Source organism: Melospiza georgiana, chromosome 1, assembly GCF_028018845.1.
Source record: "Melospiza georgiana isolate bMelGeo1 chromosome 1, bMelGeo1.pri, whole genome shotgun sequence".
NCBI lineage: Eukaryota > Metazoa > Chordata > Aves > Passeriformes > Passerellidae > Melospiza > Melospiza georgiana.
Window position 1 is genome coordinate 98,214,746 of NC_080430.1, and position 19,940 is coordinate 98,234,685.

The 19,940-nt window shown below is 37.4% G+C and overlaps 1 protein-coding gene across 1 annotated transcript; it reads right to left on the reverse strand.

The window, feature by feature from the left end:
* Positions 1-16,685: 16,685 nt before the first annotated feature.
* LOC131083313 (endogenous retrovirus group K member 5 Gag polyprotein-like) lies at positions 16,686-18,806 on the reverse strand. Its single transcript, XM_058023905.1, has one exon. The coding sequence runs from the start codon at positions 18,804-18,806 to the stop codon at positions 16,686-16,688; it is 2,121 nt and encodes a 706-aa protein (XP_057879888.1).
* Positions 18,807-19,940: the final 1,134 nt, after the last annotated feature.

Genomic DNA, 19,940 nt, shown 5'->3' on the forward strand with positions numbered 1-19,940 from the left:
TATGTTTAGAAAAATCTACAGTTAGATATATAATAATACAAGTCATATAATTATGATTTATAATTTCTCAAAATTAAAATATATCCTCCTAGAAATCTACTAGATTTTTTTTCCGTTAAAAAATTAAAGTTTTAATTTTTTACTTACAGAATTAGTGGCCAAAAAGGATTTTAAAAGTTCTAAAGAAATCTTGGGCCAGATAAAATTACCGACAATTCTTTCATTCATTTCTCTGAGGCAATTGTTCCCTGATTGCTGGCACCTACCCCGTATTTTGGGTAGGATTCCTCAAAAAAAGTTCTATTTACTGAATGCAATACTCAGAACACTAAAAACATCTAACAAAATTATTTTACCAAAGTTCTTTAAAAATGCTATAAAATTTGTGTAAATTCAAAGTTTTACTGGATTCCCTTCACACACAGGAGGACCTAGATGACCCTGTATAAGGCTGAAGAATAATTGCATGTAAACCAAACACATGAATAATTCTCAACAAACATACCAAGAATTTGTTTGACATACAGACTGACAGTACTGCAGTATAACAGCCCACATTATCACTACAGAATTAGGTTTTAAAGTGGAGCTAATAAAAAAATGCATTGCAACTAAATTATAACCAAAACAATATCGGCTTAAAACCTTAGCATTCTCTTTTCTGAATCCCTCATTTCATTTGTTATAAAATTCTGCATTTTTACGAGATCCTTATTTTTTTTTTTTTTTTTCACAAAAGTGACAGAATACCGAGCTTAGTCTAGTATCAGCATTACACAGCAGGGCCTTAAATAACTTAATTAATTTGCAATTAGTAATGTCTTAGTTCAAGTTGAGGTCTCACTGAATTGGTTCCTGAAGCTATAGAGTTCCACATACAGTAGCAGTAACCGTATGTTAAATGTAACAGTAATAAAATAGCATACCTGTTGGAATACAAATTACTCCTAAGAGTCCCATTCAGCACAAAACTAAGCATCAACAGTATTTTGGACTAAACTATGTCATTGTAGCAGCATGCTGAGGAAAGAATAATAAAAGATTATTTTACTTTTTAACTTTATGCAATCTGAATGGTAATGGACTCGAAAAGTAAGCTCTGCTTCCTTTGTGCTGAATAGATGAGAAGACTGAGAGAAATTAAAACATGAAGAAATCAGAATTCCTTCTCCTCTTTTCTCTGCTCACAGGTTAGTGTTACTGCCACCCATAAATTTTCAAGCAAGACAGGCTCCCACAGACTCCAAAGAAATCAACTTAGAAAAAATCATATGGAAATATAGTAATATAGTAACAACACCTTCTTTTTTTTGGTTTGTTTTTTTTTTTTTTTTTTTTTGTAGACTGTTTGGGACCCACAAAATGTGTGCAATAGTATTGGGTATTGCACACATTTTTTGGGTCCCAAAATGGACTTCTGTAAGAGCCAGAAACCATTCTTGAATTTTCAAATGGGTTCTAAATGGAGGCCTAGAACACAGGATGTAAAGCAGGATAAGCCATCTTTAAGCCTTTTTTTGTATTATGAAAGACTTAATTAGAGAGGAAGTAATTTATCTAGAAAGTAATTTACTTTGAAAAAAGGCTTTACATATGCTATGTAATTCATTGTGGAATCAAAAAGCTCTGTTTTATGTTTATTAAGTCATAAATACTTTGTGACTTAGCTCTCTTAAGTGCAACCAGCAATGATGATACTAGTTTCAATGACTGGAGCAGAAAAGATTCTAAGAAATGTGGAAAAAAAAAAAAAAGGCAAGATTTCAGAATTTCTCTTAATTGTTATGATAAATTCAGCAGGGAGAGGAAAGAAGAAATCTTGAAACATAAGGAGGAAGAGGGGAGTGTGACCTTATCAAGAAAAGATGCATCTTAATGAAAAATAGGTACCATTATTTTGTCTGGAACTACAAAGTTTTCACATTTATCTTTTTTGTTCAGAAATCTTTAAACTAGCATAAAAGTAGATAATGAGAACAGGCAAGCTCAGACTGACTTTTTCTGCCCTTCTCTTACTTATTACTTAAGTTTTAGCTTATGCATTATGCATCTGCTTAGTCAGGTTGGTTTGTTCAGTCAGGCTACTTTGTTTAGAAATCTGCATCTTTTATTTCCTGTATTTTTGTTGTACCATGTCTTTTTTTCAAAGTGTATTTGCTTTGGATAATAGAATGCCTTGGCCTTCGCTGGTTCACTTAAGACACAGTTGTTTGTTTTCTTTGAAAAGAATGATATCTTGGGCCTCTTGAATACAGTAAATAAAATAAGCAGTAGATGACATATGGATTGATGCTGATGAATATGGAAACACATTGCAGCACATCTCCTAAAAGACGTGGACACATCCCTCCCCAGCTGGCACAGGTTGCCCGGCCAAGATGTTTAGGACTCTCTGAGGGGTGAATATCAAGGTAAAACCATGGAAATGCCCTTTGACACAACAGTGACTGGGCTCTTAGGAGCCTCATTTGGTGCAAGACAGGTATGAAGCGGTTCAGCTTAGGCCTATGTGAGATTCATGCTTCCATTTTTAACTCTGAAAGTCTCCCTGTGTGTATCTCAGCACAACAATAACAGTCTGCTGCAGGGGAGCTTTATTAGTGGTTGTTTTTTCTTGCTAAGGAGGCTTCACAAACTTACACTAAGGACTGAGAGTGATGGGTGCCAGGAAGCAGCAAGCGCTCCCCATGACTCTGCCAGGGCAGGGACTGGCGGCCAGAGCCTGTCCCACAGTGCCAGCCAGGTTCTGGCAGCAAGGGGCACCAGGGACAGACTCAGCCCCAGGAACCTCCCTGGGAGCTGGAATGGGCCAAGGCCGGGCTGGGAAAGCAGGGTGTGGGTGGCCCCATGGCCAGGCAGGGCAGGACTGTGGGGAGCCAGAGACCAGCCCAGCTGGGATGTTACTGTGCCAGGAGGAGCTGCCATCCCAGGGGGCTGCAATAAGATGCAGGGTTGCAGTCAGGCTTGGAGGAGGATTGGGATGTGGGCGAGGCTGGGAAGGCAAGGATTGGGAAAAACGAGGCCGGCAGAGCCTCAGGGCCGTGATGGGGGTAATGTGTATATTTTATGTTATATGGTAAAATAATGAGAAGCAAACCCAAAGCAATACTGAAACACCACCAAAAATGGCAGTGCTACAGAATGAGATAGATGCAATGATGCAATTTGACAGGCATTTGAGCTGAGCCTTCATCAGACTTTTTGGTTGAAGGCACTTGACATCCCTTATGTTTTGCCTACAGCAGTCTCCCTCATACATCCTTGATGTTTCATTTTCCAGTCTTTCTCCCCAGATTTTGTTTTCAGATTTGAAATAGAAGGAAAACAAAGGTAAAAGAAAATTTTAAAAATCCTTGGTAAAACTTATAAGTCTTCTGGTGCACATTTGTAGAAACTGACATTGGATAGATTTTCTGAGGCTGTAAGGATCTTTAAGTCTTATCTCCTGGTTTCATAGGAATCCCTTCCCCAAACTAGACCAAGCACAGAAGATCCTTTTTACCATCCAATTTCTATAGAGGACATCCAGTGAATCATAAAGACCCCAACTAACATAGTAACTCATACAAACTAAGTTGCAGTCCCAGAGAAAGGAGGATGTTTCAAAAATGGGTGGAAAATCTGAGCCAGCTGGAAAGCAGATGTACACCACACTTTGCCAAATTATCAGCACTATTTATACTTGTTCTACACATATAAAACACGCAGTCTACCAAATGCACACACAAGGATATTAGAAGCCCAAAAACTTTTTCATATCTATTTCCATACCTGAAGTATTGCAAATGGATTGACAAAGTAAAGAAAATGTCCAGGCACAATCACTGATGGAGGTGTTAGCATTTAAAGACAAAGCTACATGCTACACAATAACTATTGTCACCTTGTGTTTAGAAAATAGAACTTGTTTGAGCTTGATCACAAGCACAAAATCTGAGATGACCTGAGTTATTATGAATATATGGCACATGGGTTATTGTTTTATTCTGTCATTATATGGTTTTTGAATTCACAGGCATATTTTCCACAATTTCAGTCTCAATAATTAATCTTAGTTTTCAGTGATGTTAGGAAACTATAACTAATATTTGACCCTTTTTCATGTGTTGGTCTATTTAACTGAAAGAAAATAGTCACAAATATTGTTAAAAAAGCTGGGTCTAACTTGCTCTAGTTTGCAGAGGTTCAAGGGTTCAGAATGTTCAAACCCTGTCCCTAAAGATTTGTCTCTGTTTCAGATTAATGAAAATGCATAACAGATTAATGTAGTAATCTTTGCTGGAATTTGGAAAATGTCACTAAATAAGAGTACATTTCTTTCTTTGCATTTCAGATACAACATTAACATTTTAATCTGGGATATTAATTTTTTGCTTAGGCTATCTCTGACCTTCACTTTGAAACAGTCTTATTTATAAGTGGTCCTGTGTTTTAATCAACAATATGGTATGAGTTTCTGCCTCTAGAAATAAACACCGTATTATCCTTCCTAGTGTTCTTTTTCCCCCTCCAAATACCTGATATTCTATTTGTAAAGAGGGAAAAAATGAGTCACCTTCAATCTTGAGTTCCGCCATAATTTTTTAATGCATATGGAATTTACCACATAAAAATGAATAGAAATCAGCTGCAGCTTGGCAAAGCAGTTGCTTCTGATTCAGTCCCCCTGAATGATCTCATTTCAGTATTTTTTAACTGAAAGGAGTTCTAACCTCACAGACTTTTTAACGTTATTTTCACTTTACATGATGCCTTTTATGTATTGAGGTAAGAGAAGTTACTTAACTTTCACTTCCAGAAGCAAAAATACTTCATGAAATATGGAGAAGCTGGACTGCCAGAGAAACATAGAGTTGACTTATTTCTTTATGATTTAATTTTAAAAATAAATATACTTCTCTGTGGACAGATATACCAAGACTCAAAGAAGTGGTGGCTCTAGCTGTATAAGAAATTTCAGGTGAAATTATTCCTGGTAGACACTACTTTTTTTGTACAACTGATGTTTTCCAGTTGGAAACTTAAAACAATTGTTTCACGTTTGTTTTCTGGAGATCAGTTACCATATTAAACATACGACAGCAAGGGCTGGAGGTCAGTTTGTTAAGGCTGGAGGTCAGGGTCCCCAGGGATCATTCAGTACCTAGCTCTATCCTGATGCCAAACCCTAAAAAATACAGGGCCCTGAGGCACTCATCTCTTTAATTTACTATTCAGCATGAGGGGTAGTGGAAGAAGTGTGAACAGCTGAACATTTCAGCATTCATCCCCTGGTACCTACTTGGTTTTGCATGATAAAGCCAAACTGAAAGAAATTTTCCTCATAAACAACTAAGAGCTTCAAGAATTCTATTTCAGATGTTGAGGGCTTCCACATACAGGTTTTCCCTTGAAAGATTTTACAATATTTTATGCAGTTTTTAGTAGGAGGAAATTTCCATTATGTGGAAAGTATTACCTTTAGTTTTGTGAAAAGCAGACAAAATCAGAGAAGTCAACCTACCTTGAAACTAAAGTAATTGACAAGAGCTTCTGAAACTACTTCTTCACCTGATGCTTGCATGTTGTATTTGTAGATCTCTGCATTAACAAAGACTGATTTTTTCAAGAGCACCTAATGACACTTACTTGCAACCCTATATGCTTCCTTTTAATCTCAGAAATTTATTACATTGATTCTGAATTAGAATTATTTTATTTGAAACTCATAAAATTCAGTTTTAAAGTGTTCTCAGCTGCTGAAATTTAATAATTAAATAACCTTGCCTTCAGTTGCTGTGTGGTCAACTATATCCTGTTCACTTCCAGAAATACATTATTTCCATTTATTTTAATGGAAGTTTTGAATGAAGGAAAGCCAAAGCATGTTCAAGGATACAAAATTTTCACTTAAATCTAGATATATTTTTAAGCTTTTCCCATGTATCTGAGATGCCACCAACCATCACATTTGCCTCTCCATTGAGACTTTCAATGCAAATCTGTACCTTATTTTCTTCCAATCCAATCAGAAAGAGCTTCTGCCTGAAAAAAAATCTTAAGAAATCTCTTTTTTATTATATTTTGAGTATCTTTTCCTCATTTAAAATGTTTAATATTTGAATATTTAATGTTTAATATATGAAATGTATATGTATAAATTATTATATTTAATATAATCATCAATATATGAAATGTTTAGTATATGAAAGTCAAAGTTCTTATTAATTTGAAACCATATATTTTATTTTCTACAGCTTACTTATTGTCAAATCAGTGGTGTTTACTCTCTAGTATTTCTGCCTTAATGAAGTTCAGTTTTCAGAAAGAAAAACAAAAATAATCTGAAGGAAAACTGGATGTTCACCTCTCAGATAAAATGAAAATAACAAAGTTACAACAATACTACTTAGACAAAGATGACATTCATTCAAGAATAGTAGTGCTTGGTGGAAAAAAAATTTAGGCAGAAAGACACTTAGAGGTACCCTAGAGAAAAGCATAACCATCATAAATGTGGTATGCATATTCATAGTGATTCATAGACATATAGGAGAATCTTGCAGCTTTCTATGAATGCAGGATGCTCTTACTTTGATACTGACGAATATGGAATTTTGTTGGAACCTTTTTTTTTAGTAAAATTGATCTTCATTCTAATTTCTGTACAGTACTGACGAAGTTCTTTAAAAAGAAATAGCTTTCAGAAAAATGTAATGCATTATAAAGTGTATGAAATTATTTCTAAAAGTGTTGCCCCATAATGTCTTATCTAACAGCTAGAAAATTCTTTGTGATTCTACAGTGTAGCACAACCAAACCACTGCCTTATTCAGAATTATCAACATTTCTGAAGTATAGCTATTTCTGAAGAGCTATTCACACTCTGAGGTAATTGTCTATCCTCATTTTATCTTCTCAGCAGACAAAGAAATGCCTCTAGTCCAAAAAGAATTTCCTTTTTATCCATAGTATATAGAATTAAATTGAAAATTGTCACATCTTCTCTTTGCATGTAATGAAAATACACTGTGATGACAGCCTATGACAAAACAGTCTTAGCTAAAGGATCTTTAAAAAAATACTATGGGAAATATGCTTTGATTTTTTCCTAACTGTAGAGGTCTTGGTTCTTCTGACAATGAATATTCACCTCCTCTTATCATTATAAATCAAAATAAGTAGCTCAAGGAACAGTTTTTCTTTCCTCAGCTTTGCTTGGAAGCAACCATGTTACCCAGCTTTCCTGTGCTAAGGCACTAAACTGTACACAGAGCAAGGTTATACATAGTGATGTTTCAAATATTAAAAAAAATCACATTCTTTAAGTCATTAAAATATTAAGATAACTAGTGTTTTAAATGTCATGGGATAAAATGTTAAATCAGAATCGCACTCAGACACAAACAGACCTTTATATAATATTTAATATCTTGACTAGCTCAGAAGGATGACCAAGCGAGCCCTTTGCCTAAGAGTGTTTCCAAGAATATGTGAAGATGTTTGAACTTTCAACAAAGCAAATCAAATGAGATACATCCCAAAATTCAATGGGCATTAGTGCCAGGAACACTGTTATTATTCAGTCTTAATTATGCTTTTTGTGACAATGATAAAATACCAAAAAATGGTGCCATCAATGCTTTGCAATGGTACTTCTGCCTTTTCAGGACTATTTTCTGCTGTTTTATATTCACTGATGACTGAAAATTAACTCTGAGGTTTAGATATGAAACAAAGGAAAAGAGAGTTTCAAAATAAACAGAAAATATACAAGGGAAACATTAAATATTATACTGCTGTAGACAGTGTAGTGGCTTACAGTTTCAATAATGCAGCTGGGAAAAATTAAACAGTGCAATGCTATATACAGCTGATATGATGTATCAATAAAGGAAACAGAGAATAATTCTGCTGGAGGGTAACATATTTCACAGAATATGACAGTAAATGGAAAGCATGTCTTGCTCCCCATTTGAGGATAGAAGTACAGTTGCACCTTAGCACATATTACATTTCAAAATCCATCAAAATGGGTTCAGGTTAAAATCAAAGCTCTATCTGTAATTTGAAGTGTGGAAAGGGAGGGAAGGAGAAGGGATTGTTGATAATGCAGAGAACTGTCAACTGCTAGAAACTCACTAATTGCTATAATTTGAGAAGAGCTTGTCTCCGTTTCTTCAAATATCAAGTTCTTTGCTTACTTGGGAAATTTTAAAATGGAATTCATTTCAAAGGGTTAGAAAAATGTTCAAGCAAGACTTAAAGTCACACTAACACCAAAAGTAGCTTTGAATGGCGAATTTAAACCACAAAAGTTTCACATGAGAGTTGAAATACTATTCTACTATGCTTCTAAAGTAGGCTGTCTTAAAGCACTAAGCTATTTAGCATGATATAATTTAAATGGCCAAACTACACAAAGTTGTCAGTACCAGCTGTGGCATCACTTACACTTCCTACTAACATATTAAAATGTACTGCCATTTTGAAACATGCAATCAAGTTGTAGCCAGATAGAGAAGCTGCTTTAAAGTAGATAAATTTGCCTCTTTATGCTTTTGAAATAACCATGTTAAATATTCTGAAAGATAGAAGCTGATGTTCTCCCTGGCATGTATCAATCAAGTTTGCCTGGTATAGTACTGTGAAACAGCACTTCTAGCCCATCTCCTTCAAATAGCAGTAAAGAATAGGGTTTATGTTTGCAGCCTGAGTTAATGCCCTAATCAAATATTGTACTTTGGGATATTGTAAAAACCGCATAAAATTATTTTGTCTGCATGTGTTGAGTACAGTGTAGTAATCATCTCAATCTTAGAAAAAAAATCTGAAAAGGGTCAGATGGAAAACACGCAGACCATTCTAGAAGGTGAAATTATGCAATAGTTGAAAGATTTCCCAAAACTTGGAAAAAAACCACACCAAAACTTAATATGAATAAACCATTGTGTATGAATAATCCAAGAATACAGTATTACTGGCAGTTCATATGGTACATTTTAAATTTTGAGCTTTGGTGGCTTCAATTTTCTCATGTATCACTAATGTGTGTATGTTTAGGCACCTAAATTTTCATTGCATATTTTTAAAAAATATATTGGCAAGTATTTGCTAGTGTGATGAGGAAGTAATGGGATATAATATATAATAATGAAGATTTAAGAAATGCCATGAAGTCTCCATAGTAACACTGTAGTCAGACTAGACATAATCTTTATTATGAACCTGTGACCGAAAGCTGCAAGGGAGAGCAAAGGAAACTGTTTTTAGATCATTAATTCACTGTGTTTGGGTACCATGGACAAAAAAAGCCAACATTTCCTCACGTTGTATATGGAATTCCTATGAGATGGAAAGCTCTCTCATATCATTCTTATTCATGCATCTGCTGAGGAGTTTTCAAGTGATCATTCAGAAAACACAACTGTAAATAGTCTGTAAATAACAAGCAAAACAGAGATACTATAAAGAACAAGAATAGAAGCCATCAAGATACTAGAAGAAAAACTCAAAACAAAATGTAGGTTTACTATCCAACGGAAAATGAGATTTGCCAATTTAAATATTAACTTCAATCTTCAGATCCTGGGGTTCTTTTTTTATTTTCAGCAAGAAAAAAATTGACCTTTTTCTTTAGCACAATTAAGAATCATTTTTTTCATGATTCCACTTCAGAACTGGGATCAGGACATGAAACACTGAACGCATCTGTCAACAGAGCGCTATACTCTGTTGACTGTTTACCTTTCCTTCTTTTAGTGCAGATTAATGATGAAAGACTGTGAGCTCTATGTGATAAACAAACATAACATTCAAAATTGATAGTTTGATTGATGTAACAGTCCACCAAACCAGTAAAAAGTCTGTGTTACTGATTAGTTTTTTTTCCATGCGACTTCATTGCAGATATTTCTGGAAACAGGTAAAGGTACTTTAATACAGATAGGTGTAATCTATACTTAATGAGACCCATCAGTCTATCAACCCCTGAGAGACAAAACTTGTGATGAAAAGAACTGAAATCCAGTGCCCTGATTATAGCCATAATGTGAGAAATGGAATTTAGTGCATCTCAGAGAAGTATACATAATTTACTGCTGGAGACAAGTTATTGAAGAACTTCCATTGCAGACATTAATACCTATGTGTGCAGAATAAAAGGCTACTACCCATTTTAGAATTTTACACACCATTTCCTACATTTATCCCTGCTGCATTTCCAGGCTTCCAGCGACTTCCAGATGCAATTGAAACCAGTAGTTTGAAAATGATAGCGCCAATCTAAACTACATTAAAAATAACCTCACAACCAAAAAACAGGTGACTATCTAAGCCCATACTGGTAAGAAAATTAGACCAGTATTTTAGGTTTAAAATCAATCCTTCTCTTTGTAGTTACTTACAGTAAAAGTTAAATTTAATTCTCCTAAGTATTTTTTTTTCTTCCCTTTCATGGCAATTTAAAAATGGCGTTTATTTTTTAGATTTCCCTCATTAACAGAGAAGATAAAAGTTACTGTTCTAAGTATATAATTTCTATACATCACAACTACCCTGAAAGACAAACTTGCATAAAATCTTCTCTGTATGGGAAACCCATTTAAATACCAAGGTTTTTTTAAAAATGTTGTGTCCTTCGGAATATAAAATACTGAACTACTTCCTTTGCAAATCCCAATATTCAGCTGAATGAAAGAATCTACATAAATGTACATAACATATCTAAAAAATTATAACATGCATAAACATGTGGTTGAGTGAGAGAAAGATTACCAGCAAAAAAGGTATGAATAAGATGAATCAACTGTCCAAAGCAAGAAGAACTAAAAAAGGAACAAAAAGCATCTGGCAAGACTGAGTGGGTCATGAGACAACTAAGGGATTTGAATTTTTCAGTTTTAGCTAGTGTAATTTTAAACAATAACCAATTAATATTAATTAGAAAGTCATTAAAATTTCATGACCCTCAAAGACGAAAAATTGGCATTCACTTCTAGTATACTTACTGGACTTAGAGTAAGAACAAATAGTCTTCAGATTAGCATCATTCCCATAAGGTTTAATAAACAGATTTATTAATCCATACATCTAAGTTTTGCTGCTAATCAGTAAATTAGTTCTTCTTGAATCACAGTCAGGAATATTGGAAAAGCAAAATGAAAGAAACTTAAATGGGAGATTTTTGTAGAAGGCAATTTTCTTGAGCTATTAGTCTAGAACTTCTCATTACCAGCAGATTCATTCAAAATGGGAGGATATGGTAATGATCTGAATTTTAACTCAGACCAGGGTTCATTTGAAGGCAGGAGGAAGAATTTCTCTAAAAACATGTGTATGAGGTTTACATCTATAAGAATGTTAATATCAAAGGTGCAGTTGTTATTCAAAGCACTGAATGAAAGAGCATTAGTAAATCCTTACAAGTTCCAGAGATATTTTGCAAAACCAATGCAGAGTGCTGAGGAGTTCTAGACTGGTTCTGCCCACTTTTGCATTTTTGGTCACTCCACATTTTGGTATAAAAAGCAACACCACAAAACGTGTTTGTCACTCACTTTCTCTGGGTGGCTCTCTTTTAAGCAGCAATAACTAAAAAGCCAGGCCTTGCTACTATGGGACTCTTTTGAACTGCTAGGCTGCAGGAGTTACAAATCTTCATTCTTTGCCTCATTTGCATGGTATCTCTAGCAGAGCTTTTCTAATTTGGTCTCTTACGTTCTGGTCTGTCCTTGATTTAGTTAAACTGGAAAAAAATAAGTGCTCCTAAGCCTTTATCAATCATAGCATAATTGCTCAATATTGTGTATTTATTGGGCTGTGGCTGATTCTGATCTTGAAATAGTGCTGTTTGAAGCAAATACTGTAAAATAGATGCAGCACTTACAGTTTTATGTATTCTTTTAACACCCTATTCCCATGACGTCTAGATTCAAACCCAGACAGCACATTCTCTTAAGCCATTTGAAAAAGCTTTTGTGGCTTTTTGCCAGCAAATCACTCCTATTCCAGTCACATCATGGAAATGCATGTTGTTTTAAGTTCACATTTTCATTGTAAATTAGCTCCAGGAGTATGATTAACAAATCACTCTCTGTAGCTCCATATTCGCCTGCTACAAAGAAACAGATCAATCAAAAACTTCCTTTATCACCACTGTAACCAAATCATCTGTATTCCCCTTGGATTTCTGATAAGCTTGTTCAGATTTGAGAATTTTTTTTTTCTTATTCTCTGGTCTCCTGAAGAGCAGAACAAAGCATAGTAGAAAGACTGCTATAGAAATCCTTGTCTGTTTTAGCCAAAGATTGACTGAAAACTGGCTCCAAAACAGTTCTAAGATCCAGACCTCCCTTTTCTCCTTTTTAATATTACTATCTGATTTCCAGCACTTAAGAGAAACTAATGGAAAAAGATCAAAATTTGTTTTCATTGTCAGAAAGAAGAATGGTGCAAATCAGATCTTTTCTTACGGACTTCAACAATATCAACTTTTAGGGTTGTGGATAGAAATATTATATAAGGAATCATGATTTTAAGTCATCTTGATAAAGGTAGACCACATTACTTAATAACAAAAATAAATGAAGCAAAGGAATTGTTGGAATCAGTGCCAAAAACTGGAATCTAAAGCCTTGGGTTAGAGGAGATTCAGCAGATACATTGTACAATAGCTTTCATATCTACTTGCTCTATACAGTTTCTTTAACACTGCATTGATTGCTCCTTTATGTTGTGAGAATTGAAAATTAAGGTTATTTCAAAATGAACTGAAATATTTTACAGTTATATACAGCTGGGCTTGTGTGAGTAGCAGGGAGTTGGACTTGATGATTCTTGTAGTCCTTTCCAGCTTGGGATACTCTGGGATTCTATGAATCTATGAAGTTTCCTTCAGTGACTATAGAGTATATATAATAGCTGAGGTCAACATATACAACATTTTCCATGGAAACATTCAAAATACATCAGCTTAAAGGAATAAAATTGAATCACGAATAGTTATATCTAGTTATATCTATTTTTAGTAACACTACCATTGTTTTGCAGACTGGTATAATGAAATGCAAAGGCAGTGATCTGACCACAAGTATCTTGAGATTGTGGAAGAGTTAGCGATAAAATATAGTTTGGAAAATCGTACACCACTAGTCCATGGAGAATGCAGAGGAGAAAGATAAAAATGTGAATGATTTTGTGACTATACCCATTTCAGTGAAGAAATATAATTAGTAATAGTTCATAGGTTTTCTTCTGTGTAACCACTGAATACACACAGACACTAATTCTTTTTCTTTGTATGTTTTTAAGCTGTTTTGGTTTTCAGTTTTCCCAGTAAATGCACATTGAAACTTTATAAATATCAGATTTACAGCAAAGTTTTATTTAAATCCTTTCTCTATGTGTATTAATTTCTAGCAATAGCTTCCAAGAAATCTGCACAGGCAATAAACAAGTCATTATATGTTTATTTATTTGTCTGAAACAAGAGTAAGAACTGTATGAGCTGAAATATAGAAAAAGATATGAAAATTCCATTCTAATTTAGGAATAAAATCACAAATATAATTACAACAGAAACCTTCATTTCTATGAAATAGAGTTCTTCTATAGTATAAATTCAGTGGTGACTCAGAAATTGGGCTGACACCAACTGAAGTCTGTCGCAGTTGAGGCGGTCACGACACAAAGCAGAGACCACAAGCAGTCTCAGTTAGTAACACTTGGCAACAGTTTATTAATGAAAATGGCTGATCTTTTATACACTTTCCAGTTGTTTACCCTTCCTCTACCTTAGCTATTGGCCACAATAATTCAATACCATGCCATTGGTGAAAAGTTACTCTGACTCCACCTAACTTTCTAAAAATGCTTCATCCAGCTGAAGAATGTTCTTATCTTCCTTCTCTCGATCTCCTTGGTTACGGCCTTGGAGAAAGCTCCTTATCAGCTTCTTCTTCTTCTTACTTCTCGCTCCTTTAGCTAACAGGCCCGCTGCTAGCCCCTTCCACAATTCCCCCTTTTTGTTTTTTGACCTGTAAATACAGCTGCTATGGATTTTTGCAGGGCCCTTTGCAAAAACCCAAGCAGAGAGGGGACACACAAAATCACAATCACAACCATCAACAAAATTCCCATCCTTCCTTCATCCATCTTTAAGTACTGATGTATGGTCTTAGCCAGTGTCATCCGCACGTTCTGCTTCAGCTGCGGAGCAATTGATCCTGTCCTTTCCCGCACGCTCTAGGTAAGGTTTGACACAGCGAGCAGGAACCCATCGAGGACCATTATCTGTCAAAACACAAGCATAACCCCTTCCCCAGGTTACTAGTTCCACTGGACCAGACCATATACCAGTAATCAAATCCTTGACCCATACCTTGACATTTCTATGGAAATTTGGTTGCTTAGAATTCAAAGAAGAAAAATGGCAAAAGATTGGAGATAACTGTGAGTCAGGTAGGGGACGCAAGAAGTTTAACACATAAACAGCTTTATCTAATCTCACTTGAGGTGACTCCTGTTGCATTCCCCCTTTTTGTTTTTGAACCTGACGTTTAAGAAGTCCGTGAGCTCTTTCAATAATTGCTTGGCCCGTGGGAACATGTGGAATACCTGTTGAATGCTCAATGCCCCAAGCACGAAAGAATGCCTGCATGTTCTGCGAAACATATGCTGGGCCGTTATCTGTTTTTACATGACATGGAACACCTTCAAAAGGAATCTCTTTAGTCAGTGTTAGAACAGGATGAGAAGGCAAGTGATACGAGATTTGGCCTGTAAAACAAGATAAGGCAGATTGCAATTCATGATTATTTTGAAAGCACCATTCAAAATACCACTGTTGCACAGGTATCACAATGGTCACAGGATCCTGTCCCAAAATCTCATGACAACGCCTGCGACCCTTGATGATAATATCTGCAAAGAGCTCATAAAGTCCTGGAGCTGTTTTCCGAGATCTGAAAGATAAAAATATCCATTCCAAAATATGCAATTGATCTTCCCAATTATCATTCCATTGACACAGTATTCCACATGGTATTTCATGGTCTTTCAAAATAAACAATTGAACACCAACAGAGGGATCTATCCTGTTAACAAATTTGTGTGCTAGGGCTAATTCAACTTCTTCTAGGGTCTTTTTTGCCGCTGAGGTCAATTGCCTCTCATCAGTGGAGGAAGTGATGCCTGACAGCAGATCAAACAATGGCTGCATCTGATGATTAGTTATGCCTAAATATGATCGAATCCAACCTATTAAACCAACCAATTTCTGTACATCAGTAGCAGTTTTAACATCAATGTCTAACTTTACAGGTTGAGGCATAACTTGAGTGTTGGTCACCAACATACCTAGGTATTTCCAAGGCATGTGTTCCTGCACTTTCTCTGGAGAAATAATCAAGCCAAAGTCTTTCAAATTTGTCACAGCACATTGTTTAAGAGCTGACAACTGTTGTTTGTTGTCCGATGCCAACAAGATATCATCCATGTAATGATAGCAGTAGCAGTTTTTAAATTGCTCTCTCACTTTTGACAAGGCCTGTGCCACAAACCATTGACAAATAGTTGGCGAATTTTTCATGCCTTGTGGGAGTACCTTCCATTGATATCTTTTATCGGGTTCAGCATGATTTATAGAAGGCACCGTAAATGCGAATTTTTCTTTGTCCTGCTCAGCCAATGGAATAGTGAAGAAACAATCTTTTAGATCAATGACAACTATTTGCCATTCTTGTGGAATCATCGTGGGTGTAGGAAGGCCTGGTTGCAAGGCTCCCATTGTTGCCATTACAGCATTTATCTGCCGTAAATCATGTAAAAGTCTCCATTTTCCCGATTTCTTTTTTATTACAAAAACGGGGGTGTTCCAGGGACTGAATGATTCCTCAATGTGTCCTGCTTGTAATTGTTCTGAAACTAATTCTTGCAGGGCAGTAAGCTTTTCAGTAGTCAGGGGCCACTGGCGAACCCAGACAGGCTTATCTGTCAACCATGCCAGGGGTACAACTGGACGTTCATTGCCCTGCAACACAGTGGCCCCCATTAAAAATCCGTAGTAATTTTGACACCCCATTGAGATAAACAATCTCGTCCCCACAAACTTTGAGGAGCATCGGCAACATAGGGTCTGATGTTAGCTTGTTGGCCATCAGGATGTTTCACATTAATTACAATGGCTGACAGGCCACCTGTTGTAGCACCACCCAACCCGAGGAGTCCAAAACTTGCATGAGTGAGAGGCCACGATTGAGGCCAGCAAAGTCGTGAGAGTATTGTGACATCTGCTCCAGTGTCAATCAAACCTGTTACTGATATAGTTCCTGGATGACATCCACTGGCGGTGAGAGTGCATGTCTTTTCTGGACGGCTCTCTGTTACTTTCTCAGTCCAAAACACTTGAGGTACTCCTGTCGATCCAAAGCTTCCTGTGCCGCGACTTCGGTCCACTGCATTTGGAACAGAACTCACAAAAGGTACAAGCTGAGCAATGCAAGTTCCTTTCTGAATAGTGACAGGAGGGTCATCAATGGATACCATAGCATGAATCTGCCCTAAATAATCAGCATCAATAAGCCCTAGATGCACATGAATACCTCTAAGTGTAGCACTTGATCTCCCTATCAAAAACGCACTCAATCCCCGTCCTATCGGACCATAGGCATCAAGAGGCACTTTACATATTTCTTTTGTTAAAATGGTTACTGTGTCAGCGGTGGGTATATCAATCCCTGCGGACCCGCTTGTTGCCCCTGAGTATTGTTCGCAAATGAGTAGCTTTGCAGGGCTGGGAAGGCCCGCATTTGCTGTTGTGGTTGTTGGGGTATTTGTTTCCCCACGCGCCCCTTCGCGCTCCTCTTTGGGTTTCCCGGCAATAGCTGACCATTTACATGATATCTACTTCTGCATTGCTTAGCATAGTGCCCAGATTTACCACAACGGTTGCATACAACGTCGCTACTTGCACTTGGCCTAAATGTTGTTTTCTGGACAGTACACTGTGACTTTACGTGCCCTTGTTGTCCACAATTATAACATTTCGCTGAAGGTCTTAACACTGCAGCAAGAGCTGCCATTTTATGCTCGACTGAACCAACTTTCGAGCAAGCAGTAACCATCTCAGACAAGGTGGGTTCCCCAGGCAAAGTATCAATAATCTTTCTGCAATCTGGGTTTGCATTCTCTTTAGCCAATTGTACACACAATTTGTCTCGCAAAGTTTCATCATCTACTTGTTTCTCAATAGCAGCAGCAAGTTTTTCTGCAAACTGCAAAAATGGTTCTCTTGTTCCTTGTTGTATAGTAACATATTTCTGTTTTGGAGCTGCCATTTCCATTGTTTTAGTTAAGGCACTCATGCCAATTTGCTGAGCTTGTGCCAAAATCGAAGGATCCCACCTTGCCTGTAAATCTGGATTAGCAAAAGGCCCAGAGCCCATTAGGGCATCAACACCCACAGCATGACGAGGGTCGTGTTGAGGCAACTGCATATTTGTTAAAGCAGTGCGCTCAGCCACTCGCCTCCAAGTTTCTTGAAATACACCATATTGTACTGGCTGGAATAGAATTGTAGCAAGATGAGTGATGTCATAAGGTGCAAGCAAATCTGCATTAATCACACGTATTAATTGCATTACCTCTGAGGAATTAATACCATATTGAGCTACTTTTGATTGGAGGTCCTGCACAACCCTCCAGGCAAAGACATGATGACTGTCGTTCTGTCCTGTTCCAGGAACTGCTTTGAAAACTGGAAAAGCCATAGGGTTATCACAAGCAACATTTGCAATGGCACTGTTCTCCTGAGGTACTCTTGGAGCACCTAACCTTTCTATGATGTCCCAGTTCTTTTCTTCAACTGCTTTCCTCCTAACAAATTCCCAAAACTCCTGAGGGTGTCGAGGAAGCACAGTGACTTGGCATGGAGGCAAAGTCCATGGGGCAGTAAGACTAGAGCTCTTAGGAGATGAAGAAACCAGAGCTCCATGCCCCAACTCAGGTGTTACTGCGGGCGACTCATCACTTGACTCACTGTTATTGTCACTGTCAGGTAAAGGAGGATATGGCCTTGCAGGTTGTTCAAGCATCTCAGAGGGGAGCGGGGGGGCAGACGGCTGGACCAGAGAGGAGGGAAGCGGGGGGGCAGATGGCTGGACCTTTCTCTCTGCTAAAGACATTTCAGCTACCTGGAGTAGCGGTGTAGTATATACAGGCACCATCTTGAGCTGCTGCGCAGGTGTGAGATAAGGAGGCTTAGGAGTCTGATAAGAAGAGGCTAGGGCAGGTTGCCCAGAAGTTTTGGCAGCTTTCCCAGAAGCCTTGGCAGCTTTCCCAGAAGCTTTGGCACCCAGCCCAGAAGCTCTGGCAGCCTTCCCGGAAGCTTTGGCAGCTTTTCCAGAAGCTCTGGCAGCATGCCGGGTAACTCCCATGGCATCCGAACTTTCTTCACCAAGTTCCCCATCAGAGCCCCCTTCTACCTCAGCCCCCCCGTCAGATATCAGCCCCGACTCTTCGTCCGCATCTTGCTCCGTTTCTCTCTCTATTCTCCATTCCTTTAAAGCCTCAAAGAGCGAGTTCCAGGTTACTGCTAAATCAACAGCTGTTTTATCTCCCACTCGAATAACTTGCCAAAGTCTGTCCCCGACTTTCTTCCATGCCTTAACACTAAATGCTGTTTTGGGATCAGTGCCAAAATTCTGTGATTTAGCCCACAGCAATATATTACGAAGCTCATAGTCTGACGTATTAATTCCCTTATTTCTTAACAAAACTTTCCATGTAGACAGAACACTTTCTTCCTCTTTAGATAAATTTTGTCCCATTATTACTAGTTGGTGGCTCACCTACTTCCAGGTGTCTTGATTGAAGGGAATCAGGTCCGGACCTCCCTGTGGCTTCCACCTGCCACTCTCAGCTGCACCAACGCCGCCTCCCCCACTACGTCCCAGTGGGTCACGGTTGCCAATTGCTAGGACCCCGTATGGGCCCCCACCGACTTTGTTCTTATCACGTCGGCGTCACCAAAATGTCGCAGTTGAGGCGGTCACGACACAAAGCAGAGACCACAAGCAGTCTCAGTTAGTAACACTTGGCAACAGTTTATTAATGAAAATGGCTGATCTTTTATACACTTTCCAGTTGTTTACCCTTCCTCTACCTTAGCTATTGGCCACAATAATTCAATACCATGCCATTGGTGAAAAGTTACTCTGACTCCACCTAACTTTCTAAAAATGCTTCATCCAGCTGAAGAATGTTCTTATCTTCCTTCTCTCGATCTCCTTGGTTACGGCCTTGGAGAAAGCTCCTTATCAGCTTCTTCTTCTTCTTACTTCTCGCTCCTTTAGCTAACAGGCCCGCTGCTAGCCCCTTCCACAGAAGTCAACAACAATTTTTTTATACATAGTTCAGTCTGTGCATGACAAACAGAATATCAAACTGTTTCAGGCTTCTGACTAAAATTTTCAGTGTTCACACTTTAAAATGCTATCAAAACTAATAGAGAAGTTTCATTAAGGTAATAGCTGTAGAATGCAGAAGCAAACTTTGAGAAAAGATAGTGAACTTCTCCAGCTATGTGCATTAATGATTTATCATCGACTGTGTTCTAGAATTTAGAGGGAAATTATCTTGGTAGTTTCTTACTTTTACTCCATAAAGCATTGAAAATCAAGAAGACTGGATCTTCTTTTGTATCCTATTTCTATCCATTTTTGCTATTTTTACTGCTTCTTAATTACCTATTAAGAAATAAAGAAAATAAGGCGTGCCCTTTCATATTCTTGGAATAACCTTTTCTGCTTGAAAGTCTCTCAAAAGACACAACCTCTTCTGCAGCAGGTGTAGTTTTAATGATCCTTTGATGCCATATGTCAAATTTCATCACTTGCTGTGAGGAGTGACATTTCTTTTGATAGCTCCTAGCAACAGCAACACCAGTTATTAGTGGTCAACTC

Coding starts and splice junctions, on each gene's coding strand:
- LOC131083313 (XM_058023905.1), bottom strand. CDS start 18,806: ATGGGACAAAATTTATCTAAAGAGGAAGAAAGTGTTCTGTCTACATGG.